The sequence below is a fragment of the Ornithorhynchus anatinus genome, chromosome 2 (assembly GCF_004115215.2).
Source record: "Ornithorhynchus anatinus isolate Pmale09 chromosome 2, mOrnAna1.pri.v4, whole genome shotgun sequence".
In the NCBI taxonomy this organism is placed as follows: Eukaryota; Metazoa; Chordata; class Mammalia; order Monotremata; family Ornithorhynchidae; genus Ornithorhynchus; species Ornithorhynchus anatinus.
In genome coordinates this window covers 60,843,071-60,862,905 of record NC_041729.1, presented here as the reverse complement: position 1 = coordinate 60,862,905, position 19,835 = coordinate 60,843,071, and the positions used below count along the sequence as shown (strand labels likewise).

The following is a 19,835-nucleotide window of genomic DNA, read 5'->3' as shown; positions in this document are numbered from 1 at the left end:
ATTACTACAGCAGAGAGCCACCTAGCTACAAAGAATGATTAAAAGGCATTTTGATTGGACACAAGGGGCCATAAAGAGAGCACAATGTATAATTCAGAAAATCTAGACTTTGTAAATCAACTTAAGAAACATTTTTTTTGTTAGTGAGCAGTGTAAATAATCAGACATAACTGAACATGAGATATGGACCTCAAAGGGGCATTGATCATCTTGGGGACTGCCTGGGGCTCTCATGTTCAGGTGGCTTTTGAGGACTGTCCTGTGACTTCATTCCCCATTCCCAGGGAATGTGTTTACCAACTCTGTTGTATTGAACTCTCCCAAGTGCTTAGTACAGTGCCCTGCACAAAGTAAATGATCAATAAATGCCATTGATTGATTGATTGAAACTGAAAGTAGGCTGTTACATTGGCAATCCTGGCCAGGGACTCTCTTCTCTTGGCTGTGTGGATCTTGTGCAGGAGTCTGGGAAGCAGTAGCCCAAACAAGTGCTTAGTCCTCCTGTGCTCTGCACCCATTAAACACTCAATAAATACCACTGACTGATTGATCGATTAATTGGTTGAAGGTCTCAGGATTTCCTGACATGAAAGTAAGACGTTCCAACTGGATGGGTGGGGAATGACTTTCCAGAATGAACTCTGTTGATTATTTAGTAGAGGCAGAATTTCCTCTAACTTTGCTAATTTATTCATTCAATTGTATTTATTGAGTGCTTATTGTATAAACCTTTTGCTGGAACCCATATTTCCAAAAGTAAGATTCTTTACTGATCTGTTTACTGAGGGTTTTTTAAAGGTGCTTAAGTGCTTAAGAAGTTAGGTAGATACATACTAATCAGGTTGAACACAGTCCATGTTCCACACTAGGCTCACAGCAATCCCCATTTTATAGATGAGGTAACTGAGGCCCAGAGAAGTTCCCAAGGTCACACAGCAGACAAGTGTCAGAGCCAGGATTAGAACCCAGGTTCTCCTGACTCCCAGGCCCATGCTCTATCCACTAGGCCACACTTCTCACTTTGTCACTTTTCTAATCACTTTCCTAATCTTAATTCTTTGTGTGGGAAAATTAAGGATCCTCGGGAAAGATAGTTTCAATGAGAGTGGCCAGCAGTCACACTATTATTATTATATGTGTTAAGTGCTTATTATGAGCAATCACTATGCTAAGCACTGGGGTGGATACAAGATAATCAGGTCAGATACAGTCCCTGTTCCACACAGGGCTTGCAGTCTAAGTAGGCAGGAGAATAGGTGTTGAACTGCTATTTAACAGATAAGGAAACTGAGGCCCAGAGAGGTAAAATGATTTGCCCAAGGTCATTCAATGGATAAGTGGCTGAGCAGGGATCAGAACCCAGATCCTCTGACTCCCAGGCCCGGGCTCCTTCAAATAGTTCACGCTGTTTCTTACTAGGCTGTGCTGCTTCTCTTCAGTTGCTGTCCGCTCGGTGTGAAGCTCTCGCTGGGCTCAGTGCCAGCATGTGAGGGGTCCGCAAGGTGGTAGAGGAAGCCCCCCAAGGCCCCAACTGCCACAGCTGTGTTGTGGGAGGAACAGCCATCTGAGAAGAAGAGAATCTGTTAAGGCGGCTGCCTACCAGGTGTCCTGGCAGGACATTTAACAATCCCTTGGATTAAACTAGGATTGCCCAACCTTGCAGTGTGCACACGTTATCTCATTCATTGCTTGGACATCACCTTGTGAGAGAAGCAGGGGCTCATGATTTTCCCCTGCCCTTTTACTGAGGGTTTGGGGCTGGCCCCCTCAAATAGATGGTGAGTGCATCAGGATTAGAGCAAGCATAAAAAGAACCCAAGCCACCTAATTTCCAGTTCTGTTTCTCTGCCAAAAGGAGCTGTGCTCATTGCATTTCAACCACCCAATTGACTTCTGTTCCCATCAGTCAGATGGGAAGAACTGCCCTGAATATTTTTTAATGGTATTTGTTAAGCACTTACTATATGTCAGGCCCTGTACTGGGGTAGATGCAAGATAATCAGATTGGACAAAGACCATATCCCACATGGGGCTCGCAGTCTTAATCCCCATTTTACAGATGAGGTAATTGAGGCCCAGAGAAGTGAAGTGATTTGCCCAAGGTCACATGGCAGACACGTGGTGGAGCCAGCATTAGAACCCAGGTTCCTCTAACTTCCAGCCCCATTATCTTTCCACTAGACCACACTGCACGGCTTTTCTGGGAATAGGCTTTTCTGGGAGACCTGAATGTCACATATGGCTTCTTGACAATTGACAATTGACAATTGAGGAGAGGCATCTGTCCAGTCAGCTCACATTTACCCTTGGAAGTGATGGCTAGGGTAGTTTATATAAATGAAATCCAACAGTCAGCATGTAAACTCCATGTGGGCAGGGAGCATGTCCCTTCTTTTGTTTGTACTTCCCAAGTTCTTAGCACAATGCACCGCACCAAGTGAATACTTAATACCTGCTTATATAGCTAAAATAGCTAATTGCAAAGTCTCACAATAGTTCAACACAACCTACAAAATCTTTTTCTAGAGTAACAAAATTGAATTTCCCCTCTTTCTGCTTCTTCTGTTCATCTGTTGGCAAGACAATGGCCTAAGAGCAGGCCCCTGGCCTGAATAGGTTGAGCAATAAAAGCCCAGGATAATTTACAAACATTATTATTGTTGATTGTCAATAATAGATTATTTTTTTCATGGTATATGCTAAGCACTTACTATGCGCCAGACACTGAACTAAGTGCTGGGGTACATCAGGTTAGATACAGTCCATGTCCCCCATAGGGCTCACAGTTTTAATTCCCATTTTATGGCTGAGATAACTGCGGCCCAGAGAAGCTAAGTGACTTGCCTGAGATCATACAGCAGACAAGTGATAGAGACAAGTTTAGAACCTGGGTCTTTCTGACTGCCAGGTCCATTATTTCTGAGATCATTATCCTTTTCAGTATTGAGTACCTACAATGTGAGAACATTATACTAAACACTTGGAAATATACAATAGAAGTTTTCAGAGGGGATTGTGGTGAGCACAGAGGTAGGAGAGAGGCTGGCACAAGAGTTGGGGATGGATTGGATGGGAGTGAGCCCATGGGGTGTGATGCTGAGGATGGGAGGTTTGGGATGGTGGCAAGAGAGAGAAAAGGGGTGTGGCGAACAGAGGGATGGGGGAGAGGTCATGGAACTCAAGGACAATAGCCTTCAACCTCTCGTTCCTTCCAGATTGCCTCCCAAATCTCAATTCAAAATGGCAGAGAAGGTTCTTCCCCCCAGTTAACTAGCTCCATCCTCGTTTCCTAATCCTTCCTTTTATTTGACTGGATTCTAGGTGGAGGCACCTAATAAATTCCTGGTACTTAACCTGGCCTCAAGAAGTGGGTCATTCTAGCAGAGGGATGGGGAGAGAGGTCATGGAACTAAAGAACAGTAGCGTGCAGGACCTGATCCTGAGGGAAAGCCGCTTTCAGTCCTCAATTTTCTGTGGCTGCAGTTTCCCATGCATATGTAAGAGTTTAGTACAGTGTTCTGCACACCATAAATGCTCAGTAAATACCACTGATTGATGTATCTTCCATATATACTGGGAACGCTATGTATTTTCACTGCTTTTACCTGCAAATCCTTTATCTCGTCTCTTAACTCTTCTTAAAAATTGCTGTTCATTCCGACCAACTGTGGTTATTGGACTTGAATTCATATCTGATGAGAGGAAATAGGGAAGTGTAATTAAAGAAAAATTCCTGGGACATCCCAGGGTCTCCTTAGCCCTTCATCCTGTCCAAATAGCCCTTAGAGCTACTTAGAAGGCCCGGGACATCCTATAATGTCCAAAGGACCCTAAAGCCTTTGGGTTTCTCCCTCCAGGGATGGACAAGAATCCAGTTTCCTACCATGAACCCCACTGCTGCACTCCTTCTTGATAGTTTCCACCACCCTTAGTCTCTCAAATCAACACCCTCAAAGAGCAAGAGAGTCATTTGGTTCCAGTCATGGCAGTGCTCCCCACTCCCAATTGTGGTTCCAGGAAGCTCAAAGGTGTCTTATCTCCCTCTTGCCCTTAGCTCCCCACAAAAGGTGTCTCCCCAGCTACAAGCTGTCTTTGCCCACCAAAGGCAGACCCAAAGCACTAAGTGGTTTTTTTTCATCAATAAATTGGAAGGACATTTAACAAGTTCCTTAGGTAAAAGAGAGAACAGAATTTGGATCCCAAACACCTTTCCCTTTCCTCTAACACTTCCCCTTTCCAGTTTCCTGGGATTGTCCTGGTGCACATTCCCCCTCTCTTCTCTCTGGGCCTCCGAAGTTTTTCTGTACCCCATCCAGATCCTCCCTTCAGGCTTTCTGGATGCCAGGGTTGAACTGCTGCCAATCCAAACAATCGTTTCTCCCACTCGGGGGTAATGACTGAGGTATGTGTTAAGTGTTTACTATCCACCAAGCCCTGAACTGAACGCTGGGGGAGATACAAGATAATCAAGTCCCACATGGGCTCACAGTCTAAGTAAGAGGGAGAATAGGCACTGAATCCCCATTTTGCAGATGAGGGAACTGAAGCCGAGAGAAATTAAGTGACTTGATCAAGGTCACACAGAGGGTAAGTGGCAGTATCAAATTAGAACCCAGATCCTTTGACTCCCAGGCCTGTGGTCTTTCCATGTACCATGCTACTTCTCAGGGTTAGGAACCTGGTTCCTCTGGAAACCTAACTCTTGGTCCCAAAATGGAGAACCTTTCTCTTGCAACCTGTCCCTCTGAAATTGTTTCCCAAATCTCAATTCAAAATGGTGGAGGGGTTCTTCCTCCAATTAACTAGCCCCATGCTCTTTTTCTAATCCTACCCTTTATTTGGTTGGGTGGAGACATTCCTGGTGCTTAATTAAATTAACCTGTCCTCAGGAAGGGGGTCATTCTAGCAACTTCTAGCAAGCTCTAAAGTTTTCTTCCTCCATTTTCTCTACCTGGGCCTTGCTTGAGTGACCTTCCCAATTCCTCACCCAAATTTTCACTAGAGATTCAGTAGTTCCTGATTCCTTCCCATGGAATTCTTTCTCAGCAAGCTACTCTCTAACTTCTTAGTAATCTGCTGAGGTCTCTCTCTTCTCCCACCTCTCTGCATCCTTCCCCATGGTTTGGAATGTTCTTCTATTGCCCATCACATTCCTCAAATTCCACAGCTAGCTTCATCCCCCAGACTTAGGTTTGTCTTCAGGGACATGAAGGGAGTTCTTCTTCCCTCTGTGTCCTCCGCAGGGGGCAGCTCCACCTCACCTGCTGCCAGTGATGGAAGCTTTACTCACGGGGTTTCCCGAAGCATCCTTCCGGTCTCTGCCAGGTGAGGATGATCTCTAGCCAGTGGGGCTTGTAGAAATCGGAGAAGCCACAGATACCACAAAACATAACTGAAGGACAAGTACAGAGCAGATTAGCTTGTTTCCCAATGCCTTGTACAAACCTTGTGATTCTCCTTCTCTTTCCCCACCCCTCCTTCTACCTTTGGCAGCCTCCCTGGTCAGAGACTCGAGAGCTTGACCTCCAGAATCCCTAGGGTGGACTGGGCTGAGTAGAGCAGTGTGGGGCTTCTGGGTTCTGCCTCATTTAACTCAAAATGAGTTTTGGATTACTGATGAATGCGTGTTTTGGGCATTTATATTTGAGGAAGGACCCTGTAGAAATTTTAACTCAGAGTATTAATTCTATCCCATACCCGGAAGGCTCTCAATTTCTAAGGATTGATAAGTATTTTGAGGAGCCTGGTCAAGTAAAGAAGGCTGGGCCATAAAGAAGGTGTATGTAGGCACACGTGCATGGGACCTGAAACAGGTGATGTAGACTTTTCTGGAGACAAAGAGATGGTTTCATACTATTTTCCATGAAGAGATCACGATCAGGAACCTGGAATCCAGCATTTTCAATAGCCAAGTTCACTTTCATCATGTTTGCACATAAATTGTTCTTGTAATATTGGCCACTGAGGAACAGGTCATCTGAGCAGCCTTTCTAGGGATAAGAAAACCAGGAAATGCATACTTTAGCCTCTAGGGAGAGGAGTAATTCGGAGTTGTTACAAGGAAAGCCTGCATATACGTTGTCACTGAGTTTGAATAAGTCCTTTTGCCAGGACGCGTCCAGCAAGACGTCTCCCAATTTGTAATTTGTGTTTGGGCTTCCTAACTTCAGTCCTGCCACCGTTCCAAGTAAATAGCTCGCTCCCTTTTCTGGAAATAATGAGGGGCCACCTCTGTGAGCCACACTGAGATGACACCAACTCTCCACTGCTTCTTTCCATATGTTACCAAAGAAGAGCTTCCGTCCCTTCTTCTCACATGAGTTTCCAAGGTTCTTCCCAACAAGGTTTGGAGAGTGACCCTTAGCTAACAGACAAGCTCACATAACTCCACTGGAGGGTCAGGCAATCAATCAATTATTATTATTGTTGTTGTTATCGTTATGGAAGTTCAATCAGTCAATTTATCAATCATCTTTATTGAATGCACTGTACTTTGTGCTTGGGAGAGTACGATATATAATAATTATGGGACTTGTTAAACACTTACTATGTACCAAGCACTGTTCTAAGTGCTGGGATAGATACAAGATAATCAGGTTGGGCACAGTTCCTATCCCACACAGGGCTCACACTCTTCATCCCCGTTTTACAGATGATGTAATTGAGGCCTAGAGAAGTGAAGGTCACACAGCAGACATATGGCAGAGCCAGAATTAGAACCCATCACCTTCTGACTCCCAGGCCCATGTTCTATCCACTAAGCCACACTGCTTCTCAGAGTTGATAGAGTTGGTAGACACATTCCCTGCCCACAGGGAGCTTTGTCTTGTCTTATGCAGTCGAGTCATTTCCAGCCTATAACTACTCCATGAACACCTCTCTCCCAGAACACCCCACCTTCATCTGCAATCGTTCTGGTAGTGTATCCATAGAGTTTCCAGTCTAGAAAAGGGAAAGAATGTGGCTTAGTAGCATGGGCCTAGGAGTCAGAAGAACCTAGGTTCTAATCCCAGCTCCACCACTCATCTGCTGTGTGACTTTGGGCAAGTTAATCATGGCATAGTGGGTAGAGCACGGGCCTGGGAGTCAGAAGGCCATGGATTCTAATCCCAACTCCACCACCTGTCTGCCATGTGACCTTGAGCAAGTCACTTCACTTCTCTGTGCCTCCATTACCTCATCTGTAAAATGGGGATTGAGACTGTGAGCACTATGTGCCTAACTGGATTTACTTGTATCCACCCCAGCGCTTAGTACAGTGGCTGGCACATAGTAAGCTCTTAACAAACACCATCATTATTATCATTATTATTATTTTCTGTTCCTCGGTTTCCTCATCTGTAAAATGGGAATTAAATCCTACTCCCTCCTACCTAGATTGTGAGCCCCAGGTGGGATAGGGACCATATCTGACCTGATAACTTTGTGTACCCCCTAGTGCTTAGAGCAGTTCTTGGCACATAGTAAGTGCTCAACAAATACTATTATTATTAGTGAGGAGGCCATAATATCAATAAATTACATATGTTTACGTAAATTCTGTAGGGCTGAGGCTGATGTAATTAAGGATGCAAATCCAAGTGCATCCATAGGGGCTATTTGGCATTTGTTCAGTGCTTTTCTTGTCTTATGCTGTCGAGCATCTCTGACCCATAGCAAATCCAAGAACACATCTCTTCCGGAACACCCCACCTCCATCTGCAATCGTTCTAGTAATGTATCCCTAGAGTTTTCTTGGTAAAAATCCCAAAGTGGTTTACTATTGCCTCCTTCTACTCAGTAACCTTGAGTCTCCACCCTCAGCTCTCTCCCATGTCTCTGCTGCCCAGCACAGGTGAGTTTTGTCTTGTAGCATATTGACTCCCAATCGCTAGCCACTGGCCAAGCTAGGAATGGAATGGGTTTGCCTCTGCTCGACTCTCCCTCCCATAGTGAGGTCCCGAGAGAGGTGTTAAGTGCTAAATATATGTCAAATACTGTTGTAAGTGCTAGGGTATATACAAGTTGATCAGGAAAGACACAGTCCCTGCCCCACATGGGACTAAGAGTCTAATAGGAGGAAGAACAGGCATTGAATCCCCATTTTACAGATGAGAAAAGTAAGGCACAGGGAAGGTAACTGACTTGTCCAAGATCACACAGCAGGCAACTAGAGGAGCCCAAATTAGAACCCTGGTCACATGACTCCCAATCTCATGTTCTTTCCACTAGGCCACACTGATCCTCCTTACTGTGTGTAATTCACTAAAATTAATTACAGAGAGGGGAAATGGCAGAACATAGAGTTATGTACATAAATGCTGTGGGGAGATTATCAAAATGTTTAAGGGGAATTGCCATAAGTGCATAGGTGACACAGAAGGGAGAGAAAATAGGGGAAATGAGGGTTTAATCAGGGAAGGTTTCTTGGAGGAGGAATGATTTTTAGGAGAGTTTTTAAAGAAATGAGAGTGTGGTATGGCAGATATAAAGAGGGAGGAAGTTCCAGGTCAGAGGGTAGACATGTACAAAGGATGGGTGTTGAAAAAGACAAGGTTGAGGTTCAGTAAGTAGATTGACATTAAAAGAGCAAAGCGTGTAGGCTGAGTTGTAGTGAGAGACCCTTAAGGCTGGGGGAGAGAAGGAGCCGGGATGGGAGGCCGCTGATTGCATGCCTTAATGCCAAAGGTGAGGAGTTTCTGTTTGATGTGGAGATGGACTGGCAACCAGTGGAGGTTTCTGAGGAATGGGAAGATGTGGACTGAATGTCTTTTTAGAAAAATGATGCAGGGAGCAGAATTAAATATGGATTGGAGAGGAGAGAGACAAGAGGTAGGGAGGCCAGTGAGGAGGGTAGTCACTGAGGGATAAATGTTTGGATCAGTGTGGTAGCCACTTGGATAGAGAGAAGGGGTGGATTCTAGAGATGTGAAGGTAGAACTGATAGGATTTAGTGGAAAACTGACTATGTGGGTGGATTAAGAGAGATGAGTTGAGGATAATGTCAAGGTTACGGACTTGTGAGAGAGGGAGGATGTTAGTTCTGTCTGCAGTGATGGGAAAGTCCGTGAGTGGATGACAGGGTTTAGGTGGGAAGGTGAGGAGTCCCGTTTTGGTCACATTAAATTTGAGGTGTTGGAGTGTTATCCAAGTGGAGATGTACTGAAGGCGGGAGGAAATGCGTACCCCCTCTAGACTGTAAGCTTGTTGTGGACAGGAATGTGTCCACCAACTCTGTTATAACTCTCCTAAGCACTCAGTACAATGCTCTACACACTTTAAGTGCTAAATAAATGCAACTGAGGGACATGTGAGACTGGAGGGAAGGAGAAAGTTCAGGGCTGGAGAGGGAGATTTGGAAATCATCTGCATAGCAACGGTAGCTGAAGTGGTGGGACCAATGGGTTCTCCAAGTGAGAGGGTATAGGTGGAGAGTAGAAGGGGAACAAGAACTGAATCTGGAGGGATTCCCACAGTTATGAGGTAGGGTACAGAGGAGGAGCCAGAGAAAGAGCCCAAGAAAGGAGGAGACCAGGAGAGGACAGCGTCAGTAAAGCCAAAGTTAAATAGCTAAAGCTAGTAAGGTTTTAGAAAAGTCTGAGGAAAGAAGTTCAGGGACTCCTTCCCTCTCTTCCCATGACCAGGTCCTATGGATGGGAAATGGAGTCAAAGGCTCAAATGAACTGGGGAGCTGACTGAGAACTCCAACTCAAGGCTTGGTACCTGATCCAGACAGAGAGGGACCAAGGACTAATCAGTCAATCAGTCAATTAATGAGCAGTATTATTGAGGGCCTACTCTGTGCAGAGCACTCAGTACTTGGGAGAATACTGAAGGATTTGGAGACAAGATCTTTGTTCTCAAGGAGTTACAATCCAGCATGGGAGACAGACACTCTGATAGATTACAGATAGGAGGATGTGATAAAGTGTAAAGATGTGCACATAAGTGCAGTGATGAGTTGAGGGGGTGGGAGGGTGGTGAGTATCCAAGCACTTATCCTATCTTGCCTTGACTACTGAATCTGCTGCCTCACTGAAATCCCCGCCTCACTCCAGTCTATACTTCACTCTGCTGCCTGGGTCATTTTCCTAAAAAACTGTTCAGTCCACATCTCCCCACTCCTCAAGAACCTCCAGTCAAACAGAAACACCATATCATTGGCTTTAAAGCATTAAATTAGCTCCCCTCCTCCTAACTGACCTCACTGATTTCCTACTACAGCCCAGCCCGCACATTTCACTCCTCTAAGGTCCATTTACTCACTGTGCCCTGATCTTGTCTGTCTTACTGATGACCCTTTCCCATGTCCTCCCTCTAGCCTGAAACTCCCTCCCTGTCCATGTATGCCAGACCACCTCTCTCCCCGCCTTCAAAGCCTTATTAAAATCACATCTCCTCCAAGATCCTTCTCTGATTAAACCCTGTTTTCCCTGGCTCCCTCTCCCCTCCGTGGCTTCTATGCACTTGAATCTGTACTCAGTGAGCGTTGGGTTTTCACCCCACCCTCAGCCCCACAGCTCTTATGTACACACCCATAAATTATTTATTTATATTAATGTCTAAACTGTCAGCTCATCATGGGCAGGGAATATATCTACCAACTCGTGTTGTAGTAATAATAATAATAAAGATGATGTTTTTAGCACTTTGTAGGCACTTAGTAAGCGCTAAGGTGGATACAAGCAAATTGAGTTGGATACAGTCCCTGTCCCATGTGGGGCTCACAGTCTCAACCCCCATTTTACAGATGAGATAACTGAGGGACAGAGAAGACAACTGACTTGCCCAAGGTCACACAGCAGACAAATGGCAGGGGCAGAATTAGAACCCATGACCTTCTGACTCTCAGGCCTGAGCTCTAATCACTAGTACAGAGCCCTGCCCACAATAAGTGGTTAATAAATACCACTGATTGATTGGCTGATGTGAGGGTGCTGAAGTATTGTTTGGAAGGAGATATAGGATAGGAAGGTGAAAGATCAATCAAGGAAGGCCTCCTGGATGAGATGTGATTTCAGAAAAGTTTGCAATATATTTAAGCCTCAAGCTGTGAAGGGAATTGGGGTTGCCTATCAACCTCCGCACGAAATAAACTCCTCACTCTCGGCTTCAAAGCTCTCCATCACCTTGCCCCCTCCTACCTCACCTCCCTTCTCTCTTTCTACTGCCCACCCTGTACACTCCACTCCTCTGCCGCTCACCTCTTCACGGTCCCCCGTTCACGCCTATCTTGCTGTCGACCCCTGGCCCATGTCCTTCTTCTGTCCTGGAATGCCCTCCCTCCTCACGTCCGCCAAACTAACTCTCTTCCTCTCTTAAAGCCCTTCTGAGAGTTCACCTCCTCCAAGAGGTCTTCCCAGACTGAGCTCCCCCCTTTTCCCTCTCCTCCCCCTCCACCCTCTGCTCTTCCCCTTCCCCCTTCACTTCCCCTCGGCTGAGCCCCCTTTCCTCCTGCTCCCCCTCCTCTTCCCACCCCACCCTCTGCTCCTCCCCTCAGCACTGTGCCCATTTGTATATATTATTTATTACCCTATTTATTTCATTAATGAGGTGTACATCCCCTTGATTCTATTTATCGTGATTATGTTGTCTTGTTTTTGTTTCATTCTGTTTTGCTGTGCTGTCTGTCTCCCCCGATTCTGTGAGCCTGTTATTGGGCAGGGATTGTCTTTATCTGTTGCCGAATTGTACATTCCAAGTGCTTAGTGCAGTGCTCTGCACATAGTAAGCGCTCAGTAAATACTATTGAATGAATGAGATGAGAGAGGGGAGTGGATCAGGGTGAAGTGACATGCACTGAAAACGTGGAAAGTAAATGGGGGAACAAATGGTTGTGCAGCCACAGGGAGTGTGAATTGCCAGCCTGTTCTGTGAGCATTAAGTTTCCAGATCCACCCACTTGTATTCCTCCTAGCTGGTCCCACCCACCAGGCCCCCAAGGAAATTCCAAGGCCCTGGATTTAATACTCACCATTTCAGCCAACATAAAGTAGAGGAGCTGGTGAGACAACATATAGCCCTGGGTGCCAGGTTGGGTCATAAGGTCCCTGCAAGTGTCAGTGACGATGCAGGGCTTGCCATCCTCCTGCCTGGGGAGCAGATATTTCAGGGTAGTTATGGGAGGAAAAACCATGGATGGGAACGGAACAAACTGGTGGCCTGGTCCCTCAAGGCAGAGCAAAAGCAAGAAAGGGTGTATGGAAATGAAATCATGTCAGAAGGGCTAGAATAGAAGAGATGGTCAAGGTGGGATGGGGCAAGGCATGTCAGGGCAGGGCACTTAGCCTTGCCATGACCAGCAAGGGAGGAAAAGACAATCACACTCACCACGTTCCCAGCAAAAAAGACATGCACGAATCACTCAGCTCCTCTGAAAAAGAGTCTGACTTCTTCAAGTAGTTGTCCACCGTGGTGATATTCGTGTGATCCCAAGAGTGAGAGAGCTTCCAAAACCCCGACTGGAGAGTCTGATTGAATTCTGACAAAGCGGAAGGGTAGAATTGGCCAGTGACAGAAAGGCAAAGGGTCACCTTGTTCAGCCCCTGCTTCAGGGTTGCCAAGAGTTCTCAGCTCCCTGAGCATCTGGAGCCTCATAAGCCTCTTGGAGGAGCATCTCTTGGCCAACAGTGAGTGAATGATGTTTGCAGTTGGGGCTGTATCTTGTCAAGAGAGACAAGAGAATCTTGTTAAGAGAAGTGGGGTGGTTTAGTGGAAAGAGCCCTGGCTTGAGAGTCAGAGGACATGGGTTCTAATCCCAGCTCCGCCACTTGTCTGCCGGGTGACCTTGAGCAAGTCACTTCACTTCTCTGTGCCTCAGTTACCTCATCTGCAAAATGGGGATTAAAAGTGTGAGCCCCATATGGGACAACCTGATTACCTGGCATCTTCCCCAGTGCTTAGAACAGTGCTTGGCACATAGTAAGCTCTTAGCAAATATCACAATTGTTATTATTATTATCTTCATTTCAACTGAGAGCCCTTTGAGTCCGTTTCCCTCCCTCACTCCCCAATTGCAGAATTGTACTTTCCAAGTGCTTAATTCAGTGCTCTGCACACAGTAAGCACTCAACAAATATGATTGAATAAATGAATGAATGAATCCCAGGTCCTTGGGCAGGATGGAGGGCTGTTTGAGTCTGTGGTTTCCTCAGTGTCAAACCTTGCCAAAAAGCACCCTCTGCCTCCCACAACCCTGGAGACTAGGGCCGGGAAAATTTGTGCTCGCCCTCATCCTCTTCCAGGGCAGAGCACTAGGCCCGGCAGCCACGATGCTCATCTCGGCTTTGGTGCTCATCTTACTCAGCTCTGGGGGCTTGACTGTTTGGTGCGAAGGGGAGGTTGGGGGGAGAAGAATTTCCAGATCTGGGGTCCGACTTTAGATATCACTGTTTCACTGCGAGACGAATCAACGGGCTTTGATGACATCATCCGGTGAGCTCAGCCTTCCCTGCCCCGAGTGGCCCCCTACCTTACTTTTTAAGTAGTTGGAGTCCTGCAGTTCCAGGAAGTAAATGGCCGAGGTGATGAGTGATGACAGTTTGGTACTGATCTTCTCTGTTCGTAGTTTCAGAGACTGCATGGCGGGGTTCAGGTCCCACTTGTCTTCGACACCTTTCAGCTGAGCTGGGGAAGAGCACCATGGCACTATGAATGGCCTGTTTGCTGGCTCACCTCCCCCTATGGTTTGGTTCAGAACCAAGAGCTCTGACCACTCCTGGTTGCTCGGTTTCTCTCTCTGGCTGATTCTTGGGTTTCCTCAAGAAGAGCTTCTGCTCTCTCCACTAGCTATTTCCAGCGTTCCCCCCACAGCATTGACATGTAAGTGCTTGGCTGGAGAGGAGTGTGCATAAATGAGAAAGAGAGGGGAGAGAGACAGAGGCAGAGACAGAGAGAAACCGAGACAGAGAGAGAGAGAGAGAGAGAGAGAAAATGGATGTCTTTTTTATAGTAGTAATAATTCTGGTATTTGTTAAGTGCTTACTATGCGCCAGGCACTATGAAGAGCACTGGGGTAGAGAAAAGATGATCAGGCCCCACATGGGGCTCACAGTCTAAATAGGAGGGAGAACAGCTATTGAATCCCCATTTTATAGATGAGGGAATTGAAACACAGGAAAATGAAGTGATTTGACCAAGTTCACTCAGCAGACAAGTGGCAGAACTGGAATTAGAACAAAGGCCTTCTGACTCCCAGACAACTCTATTCTTTCCACTAGGCCACATGGCTTCCCTTATGGTAAGAGCTTACTATGTGTCTAGAAGTGTTATAAGTGCTTGGGATAGCTACAAGTCAATCAGGTGGGATTGTCCCTGTCCCACATGGGGCTCACAGTCCAAGTAGGAAGAAGAACACCACCCCAGACTGTGATAGACCCAGGGCTAGTCAGTCAGTCAATCCATCATCTTCAGTGAGCACCTACTGTCAAGGAGCTTACTGTCTAATGGGGGAGGCAGGAAGACATAGGTCATTCATAAAATGCCACAGCTGCTGATAACAAAAGAATAGAAGGATAAATAGATAAGTGTCAATTAATCTAAGACTAGAAGATGCGTAAGCGTTGAGGTGTTCAAATTTAAGAGCTATGGAGAGCTGTTGGATGGGGCTCACCTGGGAAGTGAAGCTTAATTGGGGATTGCCTCAATGGATGAAATGGGTTTTCAAGAGGCCCCTAAAGATGGGGAATGCTAGGGTCTGGTGGATAATCCATCTCCCACTCTGTTTCCCAAGTGATACTGGCACTTGCTCAGGTCAACACAAAGTCATGAGGAAGGGTGTGGTCTTGGGTGAGAGACTTTAATGTGACAAGACTGTGAGCTCTTGTTGGGGAGTGAACATGTGTACCAACTGTGTTATATTGTATTCTCTCAAGTTCTTAGCATCGTGCTCTGCACCAAGAAAGCACGTGATAAATACCACTGATTGATCATGAGAACCTCTTGAGAAGTAGAGAAGCAGTGTGGTCTAGTACACCATGCTGGGGAAGCAGTATGACGCAGTGGATAGAGCACGGGCCTGGGATTCAGAAGGACCTAGGTTGTAATCCCAGCTCTACCACTTAGCTGCTGTGTGAACTTGGGCAAGTCACTTCTCTTCTCTGATCCTCAGTTACCTCATCTGTAAAATGGGGATTAAAAATATGAACCCCATGTAAGATAGGGACTGTGTCCAACCTGGTTATCTGAATAATAATAATAAATAATAATTACGGTATTTGTAAAGGGCTTACTCTGTGCAAGGCACTGTACTAAACGCCGGGGTGGATACAAGTAAATCGAGTTGGACACAGTCCTTGTCCCATGTGGAACTCACAGTCTCAATTCCCATTTTACAGATGAGATAACTGAGGCACAGAGAAGTGACATGTTCAAGGTCACACAGCAGACAAGTGGCGGAGCCGAGATTAGAACACAAGACCTTCTGACTCCCAGGCCCGTGCTCTATCCACTACACCATGCTGCATCTTGCATCTACCACAGCACTTAGTACAGTGTCTAGCACATAGTAAGCACTTAACAAATACCACAATTATGATTATTATTGTTACAGTGCCTGGCAGCACATAGTGAGCACTTAAACACAAATGGTGTGTCTGGACAGTAGAAATACTAGTGTCAGAGCTGAGGCTAGCATATATAAACAGGAACCCAAACCAAGCTTACTTGTGACTGTCAAGGAGAGAATAGGGCCCACTGCAGGAGTCCTGAGGAGCTAAGGCCCCGTTTCCAGAAATGTTGCAATTTTTTTCTCCAGATGGAAAAATCAGTGAGTTAATGGTCCACCCACACTAAATTCAGGGACTGGTGGGAAACCCCTTCTAGTCATAGAGAAAGACATCTGAGTGAGGGCCTCTCTCTCCCCTCGATACCGTGAAAATGAGGTGCTGTCCTAAAGCCCTACCACCATCTGGGAACTACCATCTAAAGGCAGGACCTAGAGGATGCATGTGGAGAGTTGCATTAAGCTGGACTCTCCAAAAGTCAAAGAGGCTTCTCAGATGCCAGTCCAGGACTTAATAATGTTGGTATTTGTTAAGCGCTTACTATGTGCCGAGCACTGTTCTAAGCGCTGGGGTAGACACAGGGGAATCAGGTTGTCCCACATGGGGCTCACAGTCTTCATCCCCATTTTACAGATGAGGGAACTGAGGCACCGAGAAGTTAAGTGACTCGCCCAAAGTCACACAGCTGACAAGTGGCAGAGCCGGGGTTTGAACCCATGACCTCTGACTCCAAAGCCCCGGCTCTTTCCAGTGAGCCACGCTGCTTCTCTGGGACTTGTTAGGCCCAGTGCTCAAGGCCTGGGCCTTGTAACTTGTGGCAACTAGGAATGGATCTCCGAAACTCCTCCACCTCCCACACTCCCGAGGAATGGTTCAGCAGTTGAAGGAAATACAGAGACTGATTTCTAGAAAGTTCCATGAGGCTTTTCCTTCCTCAGTTTCCACTAGTCACTTTACAGCTCCTGGCTGTGGCCTGTGATGGGCCATTTCCGGGGTGCCAATCTGTCCTTCTGACCTGAGGACTGTCTACAAACCTGTTCTGGGAAGGAAGGGGAAATGAGAGAAGTGGGGTTGGCGTCTACCTGGGACTTTCTGGAATATAAGAAGGGTCCTGCCCCAGGAAGTCTTACTATAAAGAATGAGATTAAGGGCACAACTCCAATTACCCAGTGGGAGAGAGATTGGGCCCCAGTTCTGTGTCTGATCTGATTTCCTCCTTCTTACTTCAGTGCTACGCTCAGTGCTTAGGCACATAATATGGGCTTAAAAATGGTCTTGTTATTATTATAACCTCCTGGAAATGGCTGGGGACCAGACCAGACCACAATGGGGGAATTTTCACCCTTAGGGGTAGTGGTGCTCTTGTGGGGAAGGGCAGCCTTGAGCTTCTTAAGGGTAGTACTGTTTCTGTTTAGCTTGGCAATTCTCCAACATGCTCAGCATTCTCTTCAAAAGCTGAACAAATACTTAGCCCTTTTCTCAGCCCCTCAAAACCAGAGCCCTGAGGTTTGGGGAGGCGGGGGGAAGGAGAAGGGTAGGGTGAGGGGGAATGGCACAGGGTTTGCCGGGGGCCAGAATGAAAATCCACTTTTTCGTCAGGAACCATTTGCCCCTGGGGTCCTTGGCAGTCCTTGAGGTACTCTCATTTGAATCAGACCCCCTCTTCCTTTCCCCACCCCTTTTTCCTTCCCAACTATCCAACCCTTTCCTTCCTTCCCCAGACCCTTGCTCCTTCCCAACTCTCCAACCCCTTCCTCCTTCCCAATCTCCCCAATCCTGAATTGACAGGAAGGGGCTAAAATTCAGTGCTTTCGGAGGATCTTTGGAAAAACCTAAATTCCTATAATGCTCTCAAAACTAGAAAGCAGTAAATTCACACTCCCAAGACCCACATCCCTCCTATAATGCTCTCAAAGCTAGAGAGCAGTAAGTTCACACTACTAAGTCCCACATCCCTCCTCAGGCTTAAAGAATATTCAAGCTGTCAGATAGGATTTGGTACCCTCCTAATCTCAAAGAAACAGTCTCTCCAAAGTCTGAAACCACTCCAATTCCCAACCAGACTGTGAGTTGGTTGAACAGGAAGAAATACCTTCTAATATCCGAAAGCCCAACACTCCATCCAGGTTGAGCTCCCTGTGTCTTTTCTTCATGAAGACAGTTGCTTTCTCCATGGCAGAAAGGATCACAGCCCTGTCATCCTTGCTCTCTATCCATTCTGGCTGCTGAAGAAATAGGAGTAGTAGGAGCAGCAAACCTAAAACAGCCATGGCTCTTCTGTCCTTCCTTCCGTGAAGTGAGTCATAGTAGCTCCTGCATTCCCCTCCCTCTTGCCTTCTCACTGGCCAAAAGGAGGAGCCAGAAATATGCCTTTTGACTGACAAATATATGAGCCAGGGCTCAGTTGAGGACTCAGGTGCCCTGAGCAGAACTTCAATCAATCAGTCAGTCAGACGTATTTATTCATTCATTCGATCGTATTTATGGAGCGCTTACTGTGGGCGGAGCATTTTACTAATATTTGTGCGAGTACAATACAACAATAAATGGACACATTCCCTGTCCACAACGAGCTTACAGTCAAGAGGGGGAGACAGATATAAATAAATAAATTACAGAAATGTATATGTATTGTGGGGCTGGGAGGGGGTGATGTGAAAAAGGGAGCCAGTCAAGGTGATGCAGAAGGCTGTGGGAGAAGAGGAAAGGAGGGCTTAGTCAGGGAAGACCTCTTGGAGGAGATGTGCCTTCAATAAGGCTTTGAAGCGGGGGGAGTAACTGTTGATTATGAGGAGGAGGGCGTTGCAGGCCAGAGGTAGGACGTGGGCTAGGGATTGGTGGCGAGATAGATGAGATCAAGGTACAGTGAGGTTTGCATTAGATCAGAAAAGTGTGCAGGCTGGGATGTAGTAAGGGAGTGGCAAGGTGAGGTAGGAGGGGGCAAGGTGATAGAGTGCTTTAAAGCCGGAATCAGGAGTTTTTGTTTGTTGCGGAGGTGGATGGGCAGCCACTGGAGGTTCTTGAGGAGAACATGGCCTGAACATTTTTGTAGAAAAATGATATGGGCAGCAGAGTGAAGTATGGACTGGAGTGGGGAAAGACAGAAGACAGGGAAGTCAGCAAGGCGGTTAATACAGTAATCAAGGCGGGGTAGGATAACTGATTGGATTGAGTGTTTGCTATGTGCAGAGTACTGTACTGACTGCTTGGGAAAGTACAGTATGACAAAGTTGGTAGACATGTTCCCTGTCCACAACAAGCTTCCCTCCGGGCTTGCCCCCGTGTGCCACCCTTATACAAAATTGAAAATTGAATAGTAGTAAGAAAAGTCTAGTTCACCTGTCATTTAGTACCAGTTATTTGGATCCAACTCGCTTCCAATTAGGCCTCTCATTGTACTTTGATATAAGAAGAACTAGGCAGGTTGGATTTGGTTAACACATGGGTCCCATTGAGGCTGTCACCCTCCCTCCTGCTCTTCTGTCCCTGTTTCCATCTACGAGGTTGTCCTGGACTTCCTGGACCTTTGTCATATGGCCTTTTGTCCATTTTTAGCGGCCTCATCCTTTATCTGGTACTGATCAAACCTTTTTTTGTTGGTTTTTTATGGTATTTTTTAAGCACTTACTGTGTGCCAGACACTGTACTAAGTGCTGGGGTGGATACAAGCTTATCAGGTTAAACACAGTCCTTGTCTCATATGGGGCTCACAGTCTTCAACTCCATTTTGTAGATGAGGTAACTGAGGCAGAGAGAAGTGAAGTGACTTGCCCAGGGTCACACGGCAGACAAGTGGTGGAGCCAGAATTAGAACCCAGGTCCTTCTGACTCCCGGACCCAGATTCTATCCACTAGACCACGCTGCTTCTCTTCAGTTCCAAGCCTGCTATTTGTTTTCCTAATGTCTGATCTTCCTCCACCTCGACTCCAGATGAGGCTCGCATCTTGGAAGCAGATCTGTGTTAATAGGGACCTGGAAGGGGAGTTGAGGGGAACACAGAAATTCTAGGGCAAAGGAGGGGGTCAGGGATCCCACCGGCTAGATGCTCTAGATTCCCTGGGTTTCCACAAAGAAATTTTTTAGTGTATCCCTAAAATGCCATTACATTATGTCATGCAATATATGTAACACAACATACATCTCTGCTTCAGCATACAGTGTTAAGACCCAACAGTGACCACCTTCACCACCACAGGTCAAAGATTGTGCTATTGGGTCTACGTGGGAAGATGTCAATGGTCGATAAGACCTGGGATCCCTCTAAGGCCTGCCGGTCTGAGCTGGGAGCCAGTCAGGATGAGCCAAAATGTGATTAAAATAAGAATCCTGATTCCTTTATTTGGTCCCACTCA

At 46.4% G+C, this 19,835-nt stretch overlaps 1 protein-coding gene across 1 annotated transcript; it reads right to left on the bottom strand.

Annotated features, from left to right (window-relative positions):
• Nucleotides 1-1,320: 1,320 nt before the first annotated feature.
• C2H16orf89 (chromosome 2 C16orf89 homolog) lies at nt 1,321-17,796 on the bottom strand. The gene is made up of 8 exons (XM_001510466.5): nt 17,575-17,796; nt 13,456-13,605; nt 12,310-12,460; nt 11,954-12,071; nt 5,855-5,990; nt 5,291-5,392; nt 3,606-3,692; nt 1,321-1,564 (listed from the first exon to the last, which is right to left on the bottom strand). Exons 1-8 carry the CDS (start codon nt 17,750-17,752, stop codon nt 1,416-1,418), a joined length of 1,071 nt encoding a protein of 356 aa, XP_001510516.1. The 5' UTR covers nt 17,753-17,796; the 3' UTR covers nt 1,321-1,415.
• Nucleotides 17,797-19,835: the final 2,039 nt, after the last annotated feature.